This window comes from Acomys minous (genome assembly GCF_964271855.1).
Source record: "Acomys minous genome assembly, chromosome: 18".
Classification (NCBI taxonomy): Eukaryota; Metazoa; Chordata; class Mammalia; order Rodentia; family Muridae; genus Acomys; species Acomys minous.
Genome location: NC_140501.1, coordinates 67908448 through 67924327, shown reverse-complemented (window position 1 = coordinate 67924327; position 15880 = coordinate 67908448). Strand labels below are relative to the sequence as shown.

Genomic DNA, 15880 nt, shown 5'->3' with positions numbered 1-15880 from the left:
TATGGGGAAACATCTCATTTATAGTTGGTTTATTTTTTTTTCTGTTGGTAGGAACACAATTCAAAAGATGAAGTAAATTAATTTTGACTCACAGTTTATGGGGCTTCAAAGCTGAGGAGCACTATTTGGTGGTGGCCTTCTTGCTGGCAGATACAAGGCATTCTAAGGCAAGAGACAGAGGGTCTATATGTGTCGTCCTCTCTCTCCTTATAAAGCCACCGGGGGCTGGGAAATGGAAGTGAACACCTTTAATCCCAGCTCTTGGAAGGCAGAGGCAGGCAGATCTCTGAGTTTAAAGCCAGCCTGTTCTACAGAATGAGTTCAAGGACAGCCAAGGTTACACAGAGAAACCCTGCCTCAAAAAAAAAAAAAAAAGGTAAAAGATAGGTAGATAGATAGATAGATAGATAGAGCAAACCACCAGGATTTAATCATGACATCATCTAATCTTTGTCTCCTTGTAGGTCTTGTGCACCATGGCCCAGTCACATTCCCAGGCCAGTCTCTGTTCGTGTTATTTGGCTCTTTCAGATGGCCTACCCATCCCTGCCTGGCCTCCTTTTCCCAGGATTCAAAGCTTCTCTTGGGATTAAGAAAGATCCCACACTGATCTGACAAAAGATCAGAAAGGAATCATTATTTTCCTCATCTGAAAAAAAAAATTAACACAAAATTTCATTTGTGATGCATGGTCCATAAGTAGCACAAGCTATGCAATTATTTTCAGGAAGAAATGGGCATGCTTCATGGAAAAAGGCTGTCTCAGTCCCCAAGGCAGAAGTCTCGTTCCTCTGGCCTCTTGTCACATGGCAGGGGGTGACATCTCTGTTGTGAAGCTCTCCCACCTCCAAGGTCCCTGTTTGGGGTCCACCTGGCTCTTCACTATAAGCAAGTACTTTTTGTTTTATTTTGTTATGAGACAGGGCTTCTCCTTGTATCCCTCTTGTCCTGGAACTTGCTCAGTAGACCAGGCTGGCCTTGAACACAGAGATCCGCCCACCTCCGCCTCCTTACTGCTGATTTTAAAGGTGTACACTACACCCATCTGACTTTTTAAAAACATACTTCTCTTAATCAGAAAGCTTTGGGACAATAGGACAATTGTGATCACTCTTCACTTGTCCTGTTTTCAGAGGACACTGAAATATAAAAACAAACAAACTACATGTTGCCCTCTGGTGTAGCAAAACTGTCCTTTCTTTTCCAACACTTGGTTTGTTTTTTTTTTAACCCGTTATTTAAAAACTGTTCTGTTGGATTTATAATTAGTGATGTCCAATGATACTCCAAAAGATATTCCTGCCCCATCAGGGGTGCCTTGCCAGGTAGAAAGGCCATAGAAAGTAAAGAAACTTTCACCTTGTGCTTGGGGTTCCAAGTACCTACCAACATGGGCTACATTGTAAGAGTCTGTCTCAAAAAAACAAAAACAAAAAACAAAACAAAAACAACTAAGTTTAAGTCTAAGTCTAAGTCAGTGTATTAGTTACTGTTCTATTGTTGTGATAAGTCACCACAACCAGTAGTTTATAAAAGACAATGTTTAATTGGGATTAATGATTCCAAAGGGTTAGAGTTCCTAGCAAAGGCGTGGTGTCAGCAACAGCTGGGAGCTCACATCTGGAACCCACGCTGAGAATGGCACCAGTTTTTTGAGCCCACCCTTAGTGACACACTCCTCCAATAAGGCCGCACCTCCTAATCCTCCCCAAAGAGGTCCACTAACTGGGATCAAAGAATTCAACCGCATGAGCTGATGGGGAGCATTCGCATTCAAACCACCACAGCCAGCTCTTGAGATGCTGCATTTCCTGTGAAAAGGAAGGGTGCCAATTAGACCATTAGCAGAAAAAAAAAAAAAAAAAAGGAAGGCACTTCTATCTCTATTAGCAGTTTGACAGGAAGAGAGGAATGTCATTCGCAGACACCACCAATTAATTCCCTGATTTCATCTCATTCACAGGTGCTCAGTCTTACCTGGCCCCCAAACTGTTGTTCTTTCATGTCTGTTTTCAAAATGATATGGGTGAAGAATAGCAATTTAAATATATAGACATGTCCCTTCAAATTCCAAAAGCACATATAATAATGGTAGCATACATTTATTGAAGGGTTACCTTGACCCAGACATCCTCATAATCAGTCATTACAACAACCCTTTAAAGGCATCAACTGTCACTGTTCTAGAATCTCACTGCCGAGTGCCAGACCCCAAGCCTTATACATATGTTCTGATACCTGCCTACAACGAGAACAGCAACAAAAAACAAACTCATCAATCTTCTGTCATGGCAGACCTGTAAGTGGCGGTGATAGCTTGTTGTTTCGGCACAACCCTCTCTAATGGGGGGAAAAAATAGGGGGGGGGGGAAGCAAAATTGCAGGGGATTGCTGCAGCAAGTAGCACATTTTCCACAGCGGTCATACACTCGAGTCTCCAGAGACTCATTTGATAAAGTCACATCTCACGACCCAAATTCAAACCGGGCACCTAAGCATCCCGCTGATACAGGTGCCCATAGGTGGCCCTGTAATTAGTCTATTTGGAACGATGACTCTGCAGAGTGCTCTTCATCCTGTCAGCTGACCTCTAGCCCCAAGAGGTTAAGGACGAAACCACAGCTGTGTAAAGTGCTGCTGCCAGGAATCAGGCGGTTACCGCACCTTAAGGCTTTTTTAATGCCACCCGCTGACCCTTCGGAACGTTTAGCATAAAATTCATTTGCATTCAAAGGATCAACAATTGCCGGTATAGTGCTTCGCTTAAAGGTGTTAACTCGGACTTTCAGTTCCCTGGCACTTAACTGTTACCTAAATTCATGTTCTTGGGCACCTTTAACCACATGAAAAATTAGGTTAGTAATTTTGTGGGAATTCGGTGTACTATGTGGAAGTTCTTGATAGAAAACCTGGAACGTACTCGCTAGGACAAATAACAAATGTAAGAAAAAGTAAAACCAATTAGGCTTTATATTTATTAAGCTCCTGACTATAATGATTATTAGCTCTTACTATCTTTGGTCACCTAAATTTGATTTACGCTACTGTCCGGCTTCACACAGGGAAACTGGCCAAGGCTCAGAATTCTCCAGCGCCAAAAGAAAACAAAGGAAGTCAACACGCCCCTCTTCACCTGCCCACCCCACTTTCAACCCCGCCCCGGGCCCTGCCTCGGTCTGTGCTCCGGGGGTGTCCCGCCCCCCACCTCTCCCAGTAAGACTGACCCCTCCCTCCCACCGCCCACAAAACACGGCCCTGCCCCTGCCGGACTGAACCCCGCCCCTAAGTGGCGCACAGCCTTGAGGCCACGCCCATCGGTGTCTAAGCCCCTCCCACGAACGGCTTCCGTCGCAAAGAGATGTGCCTAGAGATCGCTTATTGGCTCCTTAGCAAATACACCCTCTCCTCATTAGATGACACCGTCCGGGTCGAAGTTCCACGGAAGATGCTTTTAGCTACTTGGGCTGAGGGTCACAGGCGCGTGAGCTTCCGTTTCCGGTGTGTCCTGAAGCTATGGCCACCGCCAGGGAGCTGAGGTTTCTACCGACGTTCTGCAGATCGTGTCGCAGGCTGCGAGGACCCCAGTCCCGGGTAAGTGCATCTTCCTCAGCTTCTTGAGACTTCTCTTGGAGGCGGAGCCACCTCGGCGATGCCTCGGGCGGCGGGCACCTGCAACCTCTCTGTTTGTTTCGCGGTCTGCAGGCATATGCCGCCCTCGTGCCCGGCGTGTCCCAGGTGGACAACAGGTCCGATTTCCTGGGGAAGACGCCACATCGGAAGCATCCCGGCATCCTGCATCTTCCGCACGTGCAGCTGCCGCAAGCTCTGGCTAACGCCGCGCAGTTCTTGCTTCTTGGTGAGAAACCGCGCGGGAAGGGGAAGCCACAGAAACGAAGCGAGGCCGGCACGTAGTGATGGCTGTTTCCATCTGTGGCCGCAGAGAGACCCGTGCACAGTATAGAGAAGCAGGTGAAAGCGCTCACCAACTATCTCTGGAGCCGACATTTGCCAGTAGAGCCGGAAGAGTTGCAGAGACGGGCTGCGTATCTTGAAAAAAAATTCCTGGAAAACCAAGGTAGGATTTAAGACGAACGTAAACTAGATTGAAATGTCAATGGAGTTAGGAGCGAGGAAATTTAAATCTCTCAGAGAAATGCTGCTGTTTCTGACCTGATGTTGCAGTGACGGTTCTACTTGATGCTGTCCAAATAGAAGGTAGACTGGGCCAGAGGGTTGCCCATGGAGATTGTGCAAAGGTTAGAAATTTAGATCTTTGCAATTTTTGTATTCCTTATTATTCTTCCCACTTCTGCAAGTCCGATACATTATGACTGTATTTTGATTTGGGTAAAATAAAGGCCTTATGGTTGTCCAATAAGTACGGAAACCCCCTTAGGGGTAGAAAATGATTACATTTCAGGCTACTTTCAAGACTGTGGACTTCATATTGCAAATTTGCCCATTATTCATCTTGTATTCCCTGCACCTCCCAACAGTACCTGGTTCAGGGTAGGTGTCTTAGTCAGTGTCCTATTGCTGTGAGGAGACATTATGACCGCTCTTACAAAACGAAGCATTTTAACTGAGGCTGCCTACGGTTCAGCGGTTTCGTCCTTTGTCAGTCAGCACTGGGAGGGACCATGGCAGCGCACAGGCAGACGTGTGCAGGAGAGGCAGCTGAGAGCTCTACATTTGGATCTGCAGGAAGAGAGAGAGAGAGAGGCACTCTGGGTTTGGCACTGCCTTTTGACACCTCAGAGCCCCCCTCTAATCCTTTCCAGTAGTGCCACCTCCTGGTGACCAGGCACTCGGGCCCCCTTTCTCATTTAGACAGCACGGTAGGTGTGTGTAGAATTTTTCTCTATGGGTGCAGAGCTCCACCGAGTCATAAGATTTAGATTTCCAAACCCCCTTCAGTGGGAATATTGAAGGTGTGTCATTCCTAAGTGTAAAGGAAATGAAAAGGTCCATAAAAAATGCCCTTAGTCCTAGCTTTTACATGTTTATCTCCCGGGCAGGAGAGGGTGCAGAGCGAGAACACTCGCCACTGATCCTGATCGCCTTCAACGTATGGTTGAAGGTGAGAATTGACTCAGACCTATACTCACACAACAAGTAAATAGAAAAAAGAGTTTAACTTTCCTCAGACTAATGCTTACAACCAAGGAAAACTTAGAAAGGTTAATTGATTAAACTACTGTTCTAACAGTAAAGGCACTATTAGAATGGTGTTAATATAAGGACACGATACTGGGTACACTTGGTGACAATGGCGTCTATTAACGCTATTTCCTGGCGTTTTCTCGGGATCTGGCCTCTCTTGAACTTGGAACATTTTCTCAGGTGGGAATGGGGAAGGCTGGGAAGGGGTCCTACTAGACTGGATCTGACCACTTCTCCCGGCTCCTCGCCCCCCACCCCTTTCTCATCCTAGACTCAACTCAGACAGAGGAAAAACTTCGTGAGGCAGTACTGCATGCCCTGCGCAAAACTACCTACCATTGGCAGGCACTCAGGTAAGGACTTACAGAAAGGTGCACAGAAGAAAACTGAGGAGAGCTGAGAGACCTACAGTCACTGCTGTGTTTGGGAGAGCCAGCTACCTGGACCCTTCTGTGTTAGGAAGTGAAAGGACTGACCCAGGAGAGTCCTTGGCAGATTTTTCATTTCCTAAACTGTAGAGAGTAACTAACTGTCAAGCTAGGTTTAGCTCTTAGTGAAAATGACTCTCTGGTTTTTTGCTTTGTTTTGTGTGTGTGTTATTTTGACAGCTACAATGAAGAACTGAGTCTGATATATATGGCCGCAAGGTTGGACGGTGGCTTTGCAGCAGTTTCCAGGGCATTCCATGAGGTGAAAGTCTCTCGGTTTCAGACGTGATCTCTTTTTATCAATGGTTTTGTTATCCATAAATTAGTCTTCTGTGGTGGAAGTCCTTATGATGTTACACAGATGATGTGTAATGTGTTACACAGAACACATTAATGGTTCTGTGTATCCTTTGAGAAAATTTTGTGAGCCAGGCGCAGTAACGCACACCTGTAATTCTAGCTCTCTGGGAGGCAAGGACAGGTGGATCTCTGTGAGTTCGAGGCCAGCCTGGTCTACAAAGCGAGGCCAGGACATCCAGGGCTACACAGAGAAACCCTGTATCAAAAAAGAAAAAAAAGAAAAGAAAAAGAAAAAAAAAATTCTGTGACGTTGGAATGGTTAGGATCACTGAAGTGTTTCCTATGTCAAAGTATTTTTTAGTGACTCTCACAGTCCGTTCATAGCTCACCTCATACCTTCCTCTGGGGTGTTGTGTATTTGCTTCAGATCCAAGCTCGAGTTCCGGAGTTCCAGCCGCGAACACTGATGGACTTTGGGTCTGGCACTGGTTCTGTTGCTTGGTAAATAACTTAACGCTTAGCCGTGTCCATGCTAACTCTAGAGCAGTGGTTCTCAACCTGTGGGCTGCGACCCGTTTGGGAGGCAAGCAGCTTTTTCATAGAGGTGACATACCGGATGTTTATGTTCGTCATAGTAGCAAAATGACAGTCGTGAAGTAGCATAGAAAATAATTTGTGATTGAGGGTCCCCACAACATGAGGAACTGGTGTTAGGAAGGTTGAGAACCCCTGCTCTAGAGTCAAATTTCCCATACCACCTCAGTATCAAGAAACCGGGAAACTGGAGTACAGGCGGGCTGGGCCAGGACTGTTGCTGCCCTCCCATGAGACAAAGCAGAGGAAGGTATTTGGGGTAGGGTCAGATTTAAAGAAGCGGCACATGAAAAAGGCTCAGTCCTCAGGTTAAAAGAGAAAGACATTTAGTGTTGGGAGTAGATTTTTGTATACCAGTCAAAATTTTTATATCTACAAGCCAATTTTAGAATCATCTGCCTTTTTTTTTTCAGAAGTTGTAAACGCAACTAAGAAAATAAAATTACTCTGTTAGTTAATCCGTTTTACGTGTGACACCCTGATTCCCCAGGGGTGGGATTGAGGGCAGGTGGGTGTCTTGGAGGAGTGACCGTTTGTGATGAAAATCAGTACTTTTCATCTTGCCGTCTCAGGGCTGCTCACAATACTTGGGGCCGGAGCCTCCGTGAATATGTGTGTGTGGACAGTTCAGCTGCCATGTTGAGTTTGGCCGAAAAGCTACTAAAAGGTGAGGCCAAGCCATAACCTAGGACTTTTCCCGAGTTGTTTGTCTGTTTGGTTTTGTTTTGTTTCTTTCAAGACAGGGTTTCTCTGTGTAGCCCTGGCTGTCCTGGAGTCGCTTTGTAAACCAGGCTAGCCTCAGCCTCGAACTCACAGCCATCCACCTTTCTCTGCCTTCCAAGTGCCGGGATTAAAAGTGTGCATCACCACACCCGGCAGGCTTTTCCCAAGTTAAGGGGGTTAGGGAAGCGTTTTGTTGGGACATAAAGGAGAAAGCTATGAATGAAGAAATCTGGTCCCCTTTCATTATGATAGTGAAACAGCCTTTGTAGGATTAAGCAGGCTGGATGGAGTGAGTCAGTCACCTCTTCTTAATACTCCCGTACAGCCCTGCAGCTCCTAGCTGCTGTTATCCTCTGAGGCAAGTTTCTTAACTCAGTATAAACTTCTGGCTGTGAAGTTCATGTTCACCCTTAGCTTCCGGATCTTTCTTCCACAGGTGGTTCAGAATCGGGGAGGCCCTGCATCCCAGGTGTCTTTTTCAGACAATTTCTTCCTGTGTCACCCAAGGCAAGTAGCAAATGGGCTGTTCTCTGGCAAAGGGACAGCTATGGCCTCAACAGGGAAGTCCATCCTTATGCCTTAGGAAATGAAGGGAACAGTAGGAGAAATGTAAAACTAGACATCCCGTGCACACCTGGAATACCAGCACTCAGGAGCTGAGGCAGGAGGATTACTGTGATTCTGAGTCCAACGTTACGTAGTGAGATATTTGGGGTCGGGGAGGCTGCAGAGGCCAGGAATGTGTTGTACTTTTGGAGAGGGAGGTGCCAGGTCTGCTGTGTCCCCTGTCTTGGTCCTCAGGTCCAGTTTGATGTTGTGGTGTCAGCCTTCACCCTCAGTGAACTACCCAGCAGGGCTGATCGCGTCGAGATCGTGCAGAACTTGTGGCGTAAGACCAGCCAGTTTATGGTGAGTTGAATTCCTTGCCTCCTCGCCCCACCACCACCGCCACCAAGTTTTAAGGTGGGTTTGAGGCTCTGTGCCTCTCCTCTCATTACCATCTGGTGTTTTTCTCTTTCATTGATGTCTTTGCAAGCGCACGGGTGGATAACTTGGGGTATCCATCTCCCTCTTCACACAGAGCCCGCCGCCCTCTGCCAGTTCCCCCGGGCAAAGCCTGATGTCTGTTTCATGGGGCTCTGAGCGCCTGTCCATTTTCTTGGTTTTTAAACAGGTATTGGTGGAGAATGGCACAAAAGCTGGGCACCAGCTTCTCATGGACGTCAGGAGCCTGGTCCTCCAGGTAAGGTTCCTTGTCCTCAGCCGTCCACGTTTCCGTCCTTGGGAGCTGGTGACTGTCACACATTTGTAACGGTGACTCAGGAATGACACACACAGAGTGGTGATACAGCTTAGTGGTTGGCAAATGAAGGTTTCTGAGTCAAATCTAACCCAGGACCTATTGCCCCAGGAGCTATGCATAGCCATGCACGTGATAACTTTCACACTGCAGACTAAGCCAAGCATCTTACAGACAGAGGTTGCTTGCTCCTTGGTCACTTAAAAAAATGACTTTGCTGACTCCTGATAGAAGGTGTTGCTGAGTCAAGAACCTAGTTTCAGCAAAACAGTGGGAGCCAATTTAGAATGCTAGCTTTAGCTGTATGCCCAGGCTCCGGCCTCTGTGCTGTAGTGAAGACTGGTTCGTTGTTTGGCGCATCAGCTATAGCCAGCTTACCTCCGCGAATGTGATTTGTCAATATTCGAGTCATCGCGAGGGGTCTTCAGTTTGCCGGGTACAGTGGTTGGATTGTGAAGATAGATCACTCAGGAACAGCTGTATTTCCTTGATTTCAGGAAAAAGGGAAGTCACCATTGGACCCTGAGCCTGGCTTTGTCTTTGCCCCAGTAAGTTCTGCTTCTTCCTGTTCTGTCACCAAGAACAAGAGCGGGAAACGCAGCCATTCTTCCTCCTCTGTCTTCACGGCCCCTGCCAGTGATTCCCGCTCTCCCAGCCCTGCCCCTGCACCCCTTCCTCCCGGCCCTGCCCCTGCGCCCCTTCCTCCCGGCCCCGCCCCTGCGCCCCTTCCTCCCGGCCCCGCCCCTGCGCCCCTTCCTCCCGGCCCCGCCCCTGCGCCCCTTCCTCCCGGCCCCGCCCCTGCGCCCCTTCCTCCCGGCCCCGCCCCTGCGCCCCTTCCTCCCGGCCCCGCCCCTGCGCCCCTTCCTCCCGGCCCTATTGACTATTTATTCTTCAACCTTAATATTTGTGATGTACTTTACAGTCCTTATTTCTAGCTATTTTCAGATTTATTTTACTTTTCGTTGCTTATATGATGCATATTTGGGTGCGCGATGTATGGAGCACACTTGTGGAGGTCACACAGCTTTGGGGAGTCTGTTCCCTCCTTTCTCTGTGGAGTTTGGGGGATCAGATTCAGGCCGTTAGGCAACCAGCACCTTTTCCAGACGAGCCTTCTCTCCAGCCCCAGTTACGTTACTGATGAGTCTTATGTGTGTTTGCAGTGTCCCCACGAACTTCCTTGTCCTCAGCTGAGTGCCTCCAAGTCCCTGGCCTGTAGCTTCGCCCAGGCTTATCATCCTATCCCCTTCAGCTGGGTATGTATTCTCAGAATGTAGCAACAGGGAAAATACCCTGGGGAAACAGAGTAAAGAGACAGAGGCATAAAGGTGAGAAGAGCCGAAGAGCTGCTGGACCAACCAGGAGCTCTGTGTGACTTACAGGATGAGAAGGAACTTCAGGCATATAAGGAGAAGGTGGCTAAAACGCTGCTTCCCTCTAAACAGCGCCTATCTCCTTCTTCTAGAATAAGAAGCCAAAGGAAGAGATGTTCTCTATGGTCATCCTTGCCAAGGGGTCTCCAAAGGACGCGAATCGCTGGCCCCGAATCACACAGCCGGTCCTTAAGCGGCCTCGCCATGTACACTGTCACCTCTGTTGTCCAGACGGGCACATGCAGCACGCTGTCATTACAGCCCGTCGGCATGGCAGGTACAGGACCTATGACCACTCGGAGAAATGTCACAAGAACCTGCAGCTCATGTTAACGCCTCTTTCCCCACGCCGCAGGGATCTGTACCGCTGTGCCCGCGTCAGCTCCTGGGGAGACCTTTTGCCTGTGATCGCTCCATCTGAGTTTCCTGCATCCCCAGCTGAAGAGCCCCCTGAGAGTTGACAAGGATGTGGAACAAGCGTTCCCTCCCATCACACCTGCCCAGGCCGAAGCTGCCAGAAGAGAGTGCTGGTACCCCTGTGCTTGTGTTTGTTTGAAATTTTAATAATAAATGTTTTTAAGAACAGAGGTGGATTTTATGTCAGTTGCCCTGGCCTGCCTGAAGAGAACAAGGTCTCAGTGTCAAGAGGTCTCACTGCTCCTACGAGAAACTCCCTGGAAAGATGGCTAAGGTGCTGGGGAAAGACACCACTGGCCCTGTGAGAACTGGCTCAGCAGATCTCAACTGGATACGTGGGCCTCCTAAGTGGGGACTAGCAGGGAGCTGACTTCCTCATCCCGCCCCCTGTTTCTTTCCCTGGAGTTTCTTTCCCCTCAAGGTTGGTCCCGTCAGGACTAAACTGTCCAGCTCTGCCCTTACACAGATCTGCTCAGGATAACCTCTGTTTTGTCCCCATTTTCCTGTTTCCTTTCTAGAACAACCCCAATTCACAGCAGGAAATGTTAACAACACCCTCCTCCAAAACAGTCAGGATGACACCAGCCAGTAAAGCAGGGGCACCCTCAAGTCTGCCTCACTCAGCAAGCATAACTGTGAGCCGTAAGGGAAGGAGGCGTGGAGGACGGGTGAGGGGCAAGCTGGTGACATCACAGGTTTGATCAAAGTCAAGGGTTTTGCATTCCTTGTCACTGATGGACACCTGGTGAGCTGTTGAGCAATCCAGGTTCTGCACATCAACTTGTAAATTGTCCTGTGTGACAAGAATGACACGGTTAACAGTTGGTAATTACAGGGCTAGCAACAGAGACATAGGGCAGCGTACTTGACCAAAAGAATGTAGTCAGCCTGGGCGTTCTTTGTTTGAAGTTTGTGGATTTCCTTTAAACTGTAGAGAAAGCAAAGTGTTTAAGCTTTTGTTTGTTTGTTTGTTTTTGTTTTTGGGTTTTTCGAAACAGGGTTTCTCTGTGTAACCTTGGCTGTTCTGGACTTATTTTGTAGACCAGGCTGGCCTTGAACTCACAGTGATCCACCTGCCTCTGCCTCCCACGTGCTGGGATTAAAGGCGTGCACCACCACACCCAGCCTAGTGTTTAACTAGTGTTTAAGCTTTTATAGGAGGAAAAAACAAATAACTGATTTCTCTGGGCCAGGGGGTACTTCATCACAAAACTGGAGACAGATGGGACATAGTGGCTTGCACCTTTGGAACAATAGAGGCAGACGAATCTATGAGTTGATCAAGGCCACAGCTTGGTTTGCGTAGTTCCGGGCTAGCCAGGGCTACACAGTGAGATCTTGTCCAAAAAAACAAACAAACAAACAAAAAAACCCCTGGGCTTGGTGGCACACACCTGTAATCCCAGCACTCAGGGAGGCAGAGGCAGGTGGATCTCTGTGAGTTCAAGGCCAGCCTGGTCTACAAAGCGAATCCAGAACAGCCAAGGTTACACAGGGAAACCCTGTTGGGAAAAAAAAAAAAAAGGAAGTGACAGTATCCATGTTGTAACACTAAGAATCTACACACACCCCTAGGAATTTCCACACCTGGAGCTATTTTTTCTGGAATTAGAGGAAAGAGGAGCCCCTCACTTGCTAATTCCCATAGAAGAGTGGCAGCCCTGTGCCGAGCCGCACCCCCTTTACCCTCAGGTGGCCCCAAATCCTCTCTGAAAGGGTTCAGTTCAAGTATCAGCATAGTAGCCTGTGAGGCTTGAGATGGGTAGAGACTAAGAACCGCTCGGATGAGATGGCCTGACTGTGGCAGGACCAAATTGCCCCACACTTAAATTAACTGGATCGTAACTACCATAGCTTGTCCCATTTGCGGTTAGATCAACCCCAGACATGAACTAAGAGAGTCCTCGCGGAGCTCTTGGATTAGTCACAGCCCTGAAGAGAAAGCTTCACCGAGCTATACCTGGCAGGGAGTCTGGAGTTTCTGGTTTGAAAGCTCAGGAAGGCGTGAGGCAGGGGAGGGGCCTCCAGATAGTGGGAGGGTTGGTGGCTGGGGCTGAGCCCTAGTCAGCTATGTAAGCTGTGTAAGCCCAGACAGTCCAGGACAAGGAGCCTATAAACACTCTCCTGAAACTCACGCGAGGGGACACCCCACGCTGGCCACCTCACCTGCTGCTCGCTGAGGTCTCTGCTTATCTGGCAAAAGATGGAGGTCCTGCTGGGAGTGAAAATTGGCTGCCTGCTTGCTCTTCTGGCTCTCACACTGGGCTGTGGCCTGACTCCCATCTACGTGAAATGGTTCCAGATGGATGCAGCTACAGGTAGAGAAGGCCCACTCCCCTCTGTCCCTTCCACCAAGTCTTACCTCAGACCTGTGCTGGCGTTTGGTTCTGGTTCTCTCAGGTGCCCACCCAAAGACACTGAGTGGGTGCTGTCGGTTGCCCTTCATTCATTCCCAGATTTCCGTCTATCTCACTGCTAACGAGGATAACTTCTGCTTTTTCTTTTTTTTGGTTTTTTTTGGGGGGGCATGGTTGGTTGGTTTGGTTTGGTTTTTGGGTTTTTGGTTTTTTTGTTGTTGTTTTTTGGTTTTTTGGGGGGGTTTTTTGTTTGGCTTTTTTTGTTGTTGTTTTGGGGTTTTTTGCTGTTTTTTGTTTGTTTTGTTTTGTTTGGTTTGGTTTGGTTTGGTTTTTGTTTTGTTTTGTTTTTCTGAGACCGGGTTTCTCTGTGTTAACAACCCTGGCTGTCCTGGAGTTTGTAAACCAGGCTGACCTCGAGCTTTTGCTTTTTTAACAGGTCATCACCACAGGATTCTGAGCCTCCTGGGCTGCTGCTCTGCCGGGGTCTTCCTGGGAGCGGGGTTGATGCATATGATGGCTGAAGCCCTGGAGGGAATTGAGTCGGAAATTCAGAAATTCCTGGTTCAGGTGGGTAGCAAGAGAAATCAAGTTGCCGGGGCTTGTGGGGCCTGTAAAACAGAAGCCGGGAGCAGAAACCGGGAGAGCAGCAAAGCACAGGGCACGGGTGGGAGGGGGAGGGGGGGAGGCAGCTGTTGAGTAGAAGGGTGGAAAGTGGTCGCATCAAGCTTACAAGGAAGGCTTGATTGCCGAGAGGGCGGGACAGGGAACTAGGGCTGCCTCGGACTCGCACTGATTTGTTTCTGTCTCCCTAGAATAGTACAGGAAGTGGGGGAAACTCGTCTGCTCGTGACGCGGCTGCCACTGTAAGTGTCTACTCTCAGCCCCTATCTGGAGAGCGGAGAGATCCCGGGCTTGAGGAACCTCTTCTCTCGCTTCAAATAATGTAGAGAAAGGCGGTGCTGACCTAATCTTTGTTTGTGGACCCTCAGAAAAAGCTCTAGCCTTCCTCAGTCCTCGCTACCCTGGACCCCCTGACATACTTCACCCCACCCCACCCCACCCCACCCCACCCACCCCTCTAGGTTTCTCGCTTCCGCGTGCCCACTCTGAGCCCCATTCCCTTTGCGTCCTGTTGCGTTTTCCCACTCCCTTCGCTCTCGTGGCCCCATTGTCTTCCTTCCCTTCCTGGCTTACGGTCCGTCTCTCTGTTCCTAGGTGGAGTACCCTTATGGCGAGCTCATCGTCTCCCTGGGCTTTTTCTTTGTCTTCCTTTTGGAGTCGCTGGCATTGCAGTGCTGTCACGGGGCTGCTGGAGAATCCACAGGACAGGAGGAGGAATGGGGAGGAGGGGTTCATGCCTTTGGATTCCACAAGCACCCGCCTGTACCCTCGCCTTCACGGGGTCCCCTTCGCGCCCTCATCCTTCTGCTCTCGCTGTCCTTTCACTCCGTGTTCGAAGGCCTAGCTGTGGGGCTGCAGCCAACAGTGGCAGCGACTATACAGCTCTGCATTGCTGTTCTGGCTCATAAGGGTCTCGTGGTGTTCAGTGTAGGCCTGCGACTGGTAAAGACTGGGACTGGGTCTGGATGGGCCATGTTCTGCATACTGCTGTTAGCGCTCATGTCTCCTATGGGTCTAGCCCTGGGGCTGACTGTGGCTGCAGGGGCCTCGGGGCCAGCACAGGGATTAGCCCAGGCTGTGTTAGAGGGCGTAGCTGCTGGCACATTCTTATATGTCACCTTCCTAGAAATTTTGCCCCGGGAGCTGGCTTGTCCTGAGGCCCCTCTGGCCAAGTTTGGCTGTGTGGTCGCTGGCTTTGCCTTCATGGCACTTATTGCCTTGTGGGCCTGAGAGATAGATTCCTCACAGCTCTTTTGAACCTAGGGTGACTTCTGCTGAGGAGACTTTGATCCTCAGACTTTTTTTTTTTTTTTTTAGTGAGACTAAACATTTACTAGGCATGGACTAACCCTGTTTTTTTTATATATATATATGTAAGATCCTGTTCTTGCTCAGGACTTAGAAAGGATGTTTTGTTTGTCTATTTAACTGGAAAACTGGTATTAAGACCATGACTCCAGACTTGCTATTGTGTGCAATTAAATTCCCATTTTTACCCTTTCCTTTCACCCCCATTCTCTGATAGGGAGAAAGGAGATGAGGGTGAGTTGGGACCAGTAGTCATTTTAATGGTTACAGGCCACTTCCCCCCGGGCGTGGAAGGTCTGCTAGAATTTCAACAACCCCTTATTCCCTTGCCCATGGGAGCTGAGAAACGGAACAGCATTTGGAGGGAGATGAGCGTTTAGATGTTTCCCTCCACTGCCTACCTCACCCGACTCTCAGAGCCTGCCATCAGCCCGCCACAGCCCTGTCCCACACTGGGTCTTGTGTGGCTTCGGGAACACTTGCTATCTACCCTCTGACCTTCTCTCTTTCTGGCTGCCACAGGCGAAGGATTAAAAACCAGTGTTTACAGAGGGGGACGGCGCCAGATAAATACCTAGGGTGATTATCTGAGGTCTAACCACCTAGTGACTTCCCTTATGTCTGCCTGACCAACTGCTACTGAGGACAGGGCAAAAAGCAGCTCGCCCGTAATCGAGGAGGACCAGTGTTGCTGCTCCCCTGCCCTCGCCTAGTTGGAAGTACCTGATACTCAGTGAAGAGACAAGGAAGAGAAGAGCCCTGGAGCTCCGCCGGCCGCCCTCACCGTTTTGGCCCTTTTTGTGATTCTTGTGATGCTCACTGTGATGGCTCAAATAGCTTTAACATGAAAAAAGGCTATTTTCTCCTGAATTCACTCCTGTCTCAGTCTCCTCCTCTTTCTGCTGCATTCTCCCCTCCCCCCCCTGAAAAAGTAAGAAATCTAAATCTGGTCTCCACAACCAGGGCTCAGTGAGAAAGCAATGGGTGGGTGATAATGGGGGGGAGGGGCGATACTTGCTCAGGAGCACTGCCCCATGCTGTCTGCTCAGCATTAGGGGCAGGGAGGAAGGTGCTTAGGAGAACCTGGTGTGTGCCAATAGCTCTGAGAACACCTGCGATGCGACAGGTGCTGTGCTGCTGTTTGTACGCCCTTGCACAACTCCAACAGTGACATTATCCCTGTGGTAACCTAGGAAAACCGGCATCCAGAGTAGTTAAAGAACTTGATCTCTTAGCCAGTGGGGCCTCCAAACTCAGTTTCCTGTAACTGTATAGAAAGCTCCATATGGAGTCTCC

At 49.1% G+C, this 15880-nt stretch overlaps 2 protein-coding genes across 5 annotated transcripts; both read left to right on the top strand.

Annotated features, from left to right (window-relative positions):
• Nucleotides 1–3384: 3384 nt before the first annotated feature.
• Nucleotides 3385–10468, top strand: METTL17 (methyltransferase like 17). Its single transcript, XM_084767990.1, has 14 exons — nucleotides 3385–3591; nucleotides 3703–3856; nucleotides 3941–4075; nucleotides 5435–5516; nucleotides 5772–5853; nucleotides 6319–6392; nucleotides 7058–7152; nucleotides 7645–7715; nucleotides 8010–8117; nucleotides 8383–8451; nucleotides 9006–9056; nucleotides 9672–9764; nucleotides 9974–10158; nucleotides 10237–10468. The coding sequence occupies exons 1-14, from the start codon at nucleotides 3514–3516 to the stop codon at nucleotides 10340–10342; spliced, it is 1383 nt and encodes a 460-aa protein (XP_084624116.1). The 5' UTR covers nucleotides 3385–3513; the 3' UTR covers nucleotides 10343–10468.
• A 1883-nt stretch (nucleotides 10469–12351) lies between these two features.
• On the top strand, nucleotides 12352–15458 carry SLC39A2 (solute carrier family 39 member 2). 4 transcript variants are annotated; one of them, XM_084767994.1, is made up of 4 exons: nucleotides 12352–12616; nucleotides 13092–13222; nucleotides 13473–13518; nucleotides 15107–15458. In XM_084767994.1, exons 1-3 carry the CDS (start codon nucleotides 12502–12504, stop codon nucleotides 13503–13505), a joined length of 279 nt encoding a protein of 92 aa, XP_084624120.1. In that variant the 5' UTR covers nucleotides 12352–12501; the 3' UTR covers nucleotides 13506–13518; nucleotides 15107–15458. The 4 variants fall into 4 exon arrangements, with proteins under 4 accessions (XP_084624120.1, XP_084624118.1, XP_084624117.1 ...); XM_084767992.1 differs by having other exon boundaries at nucleotides 13468–13518; XM_084767991.1 differs by having other exon boundaries at nucleotides 13468–13518; nucleotides 13871–15458.
• The last annotated feature ends 422 nt before the right edge of the window (nucleotides 15459–15880 follow it).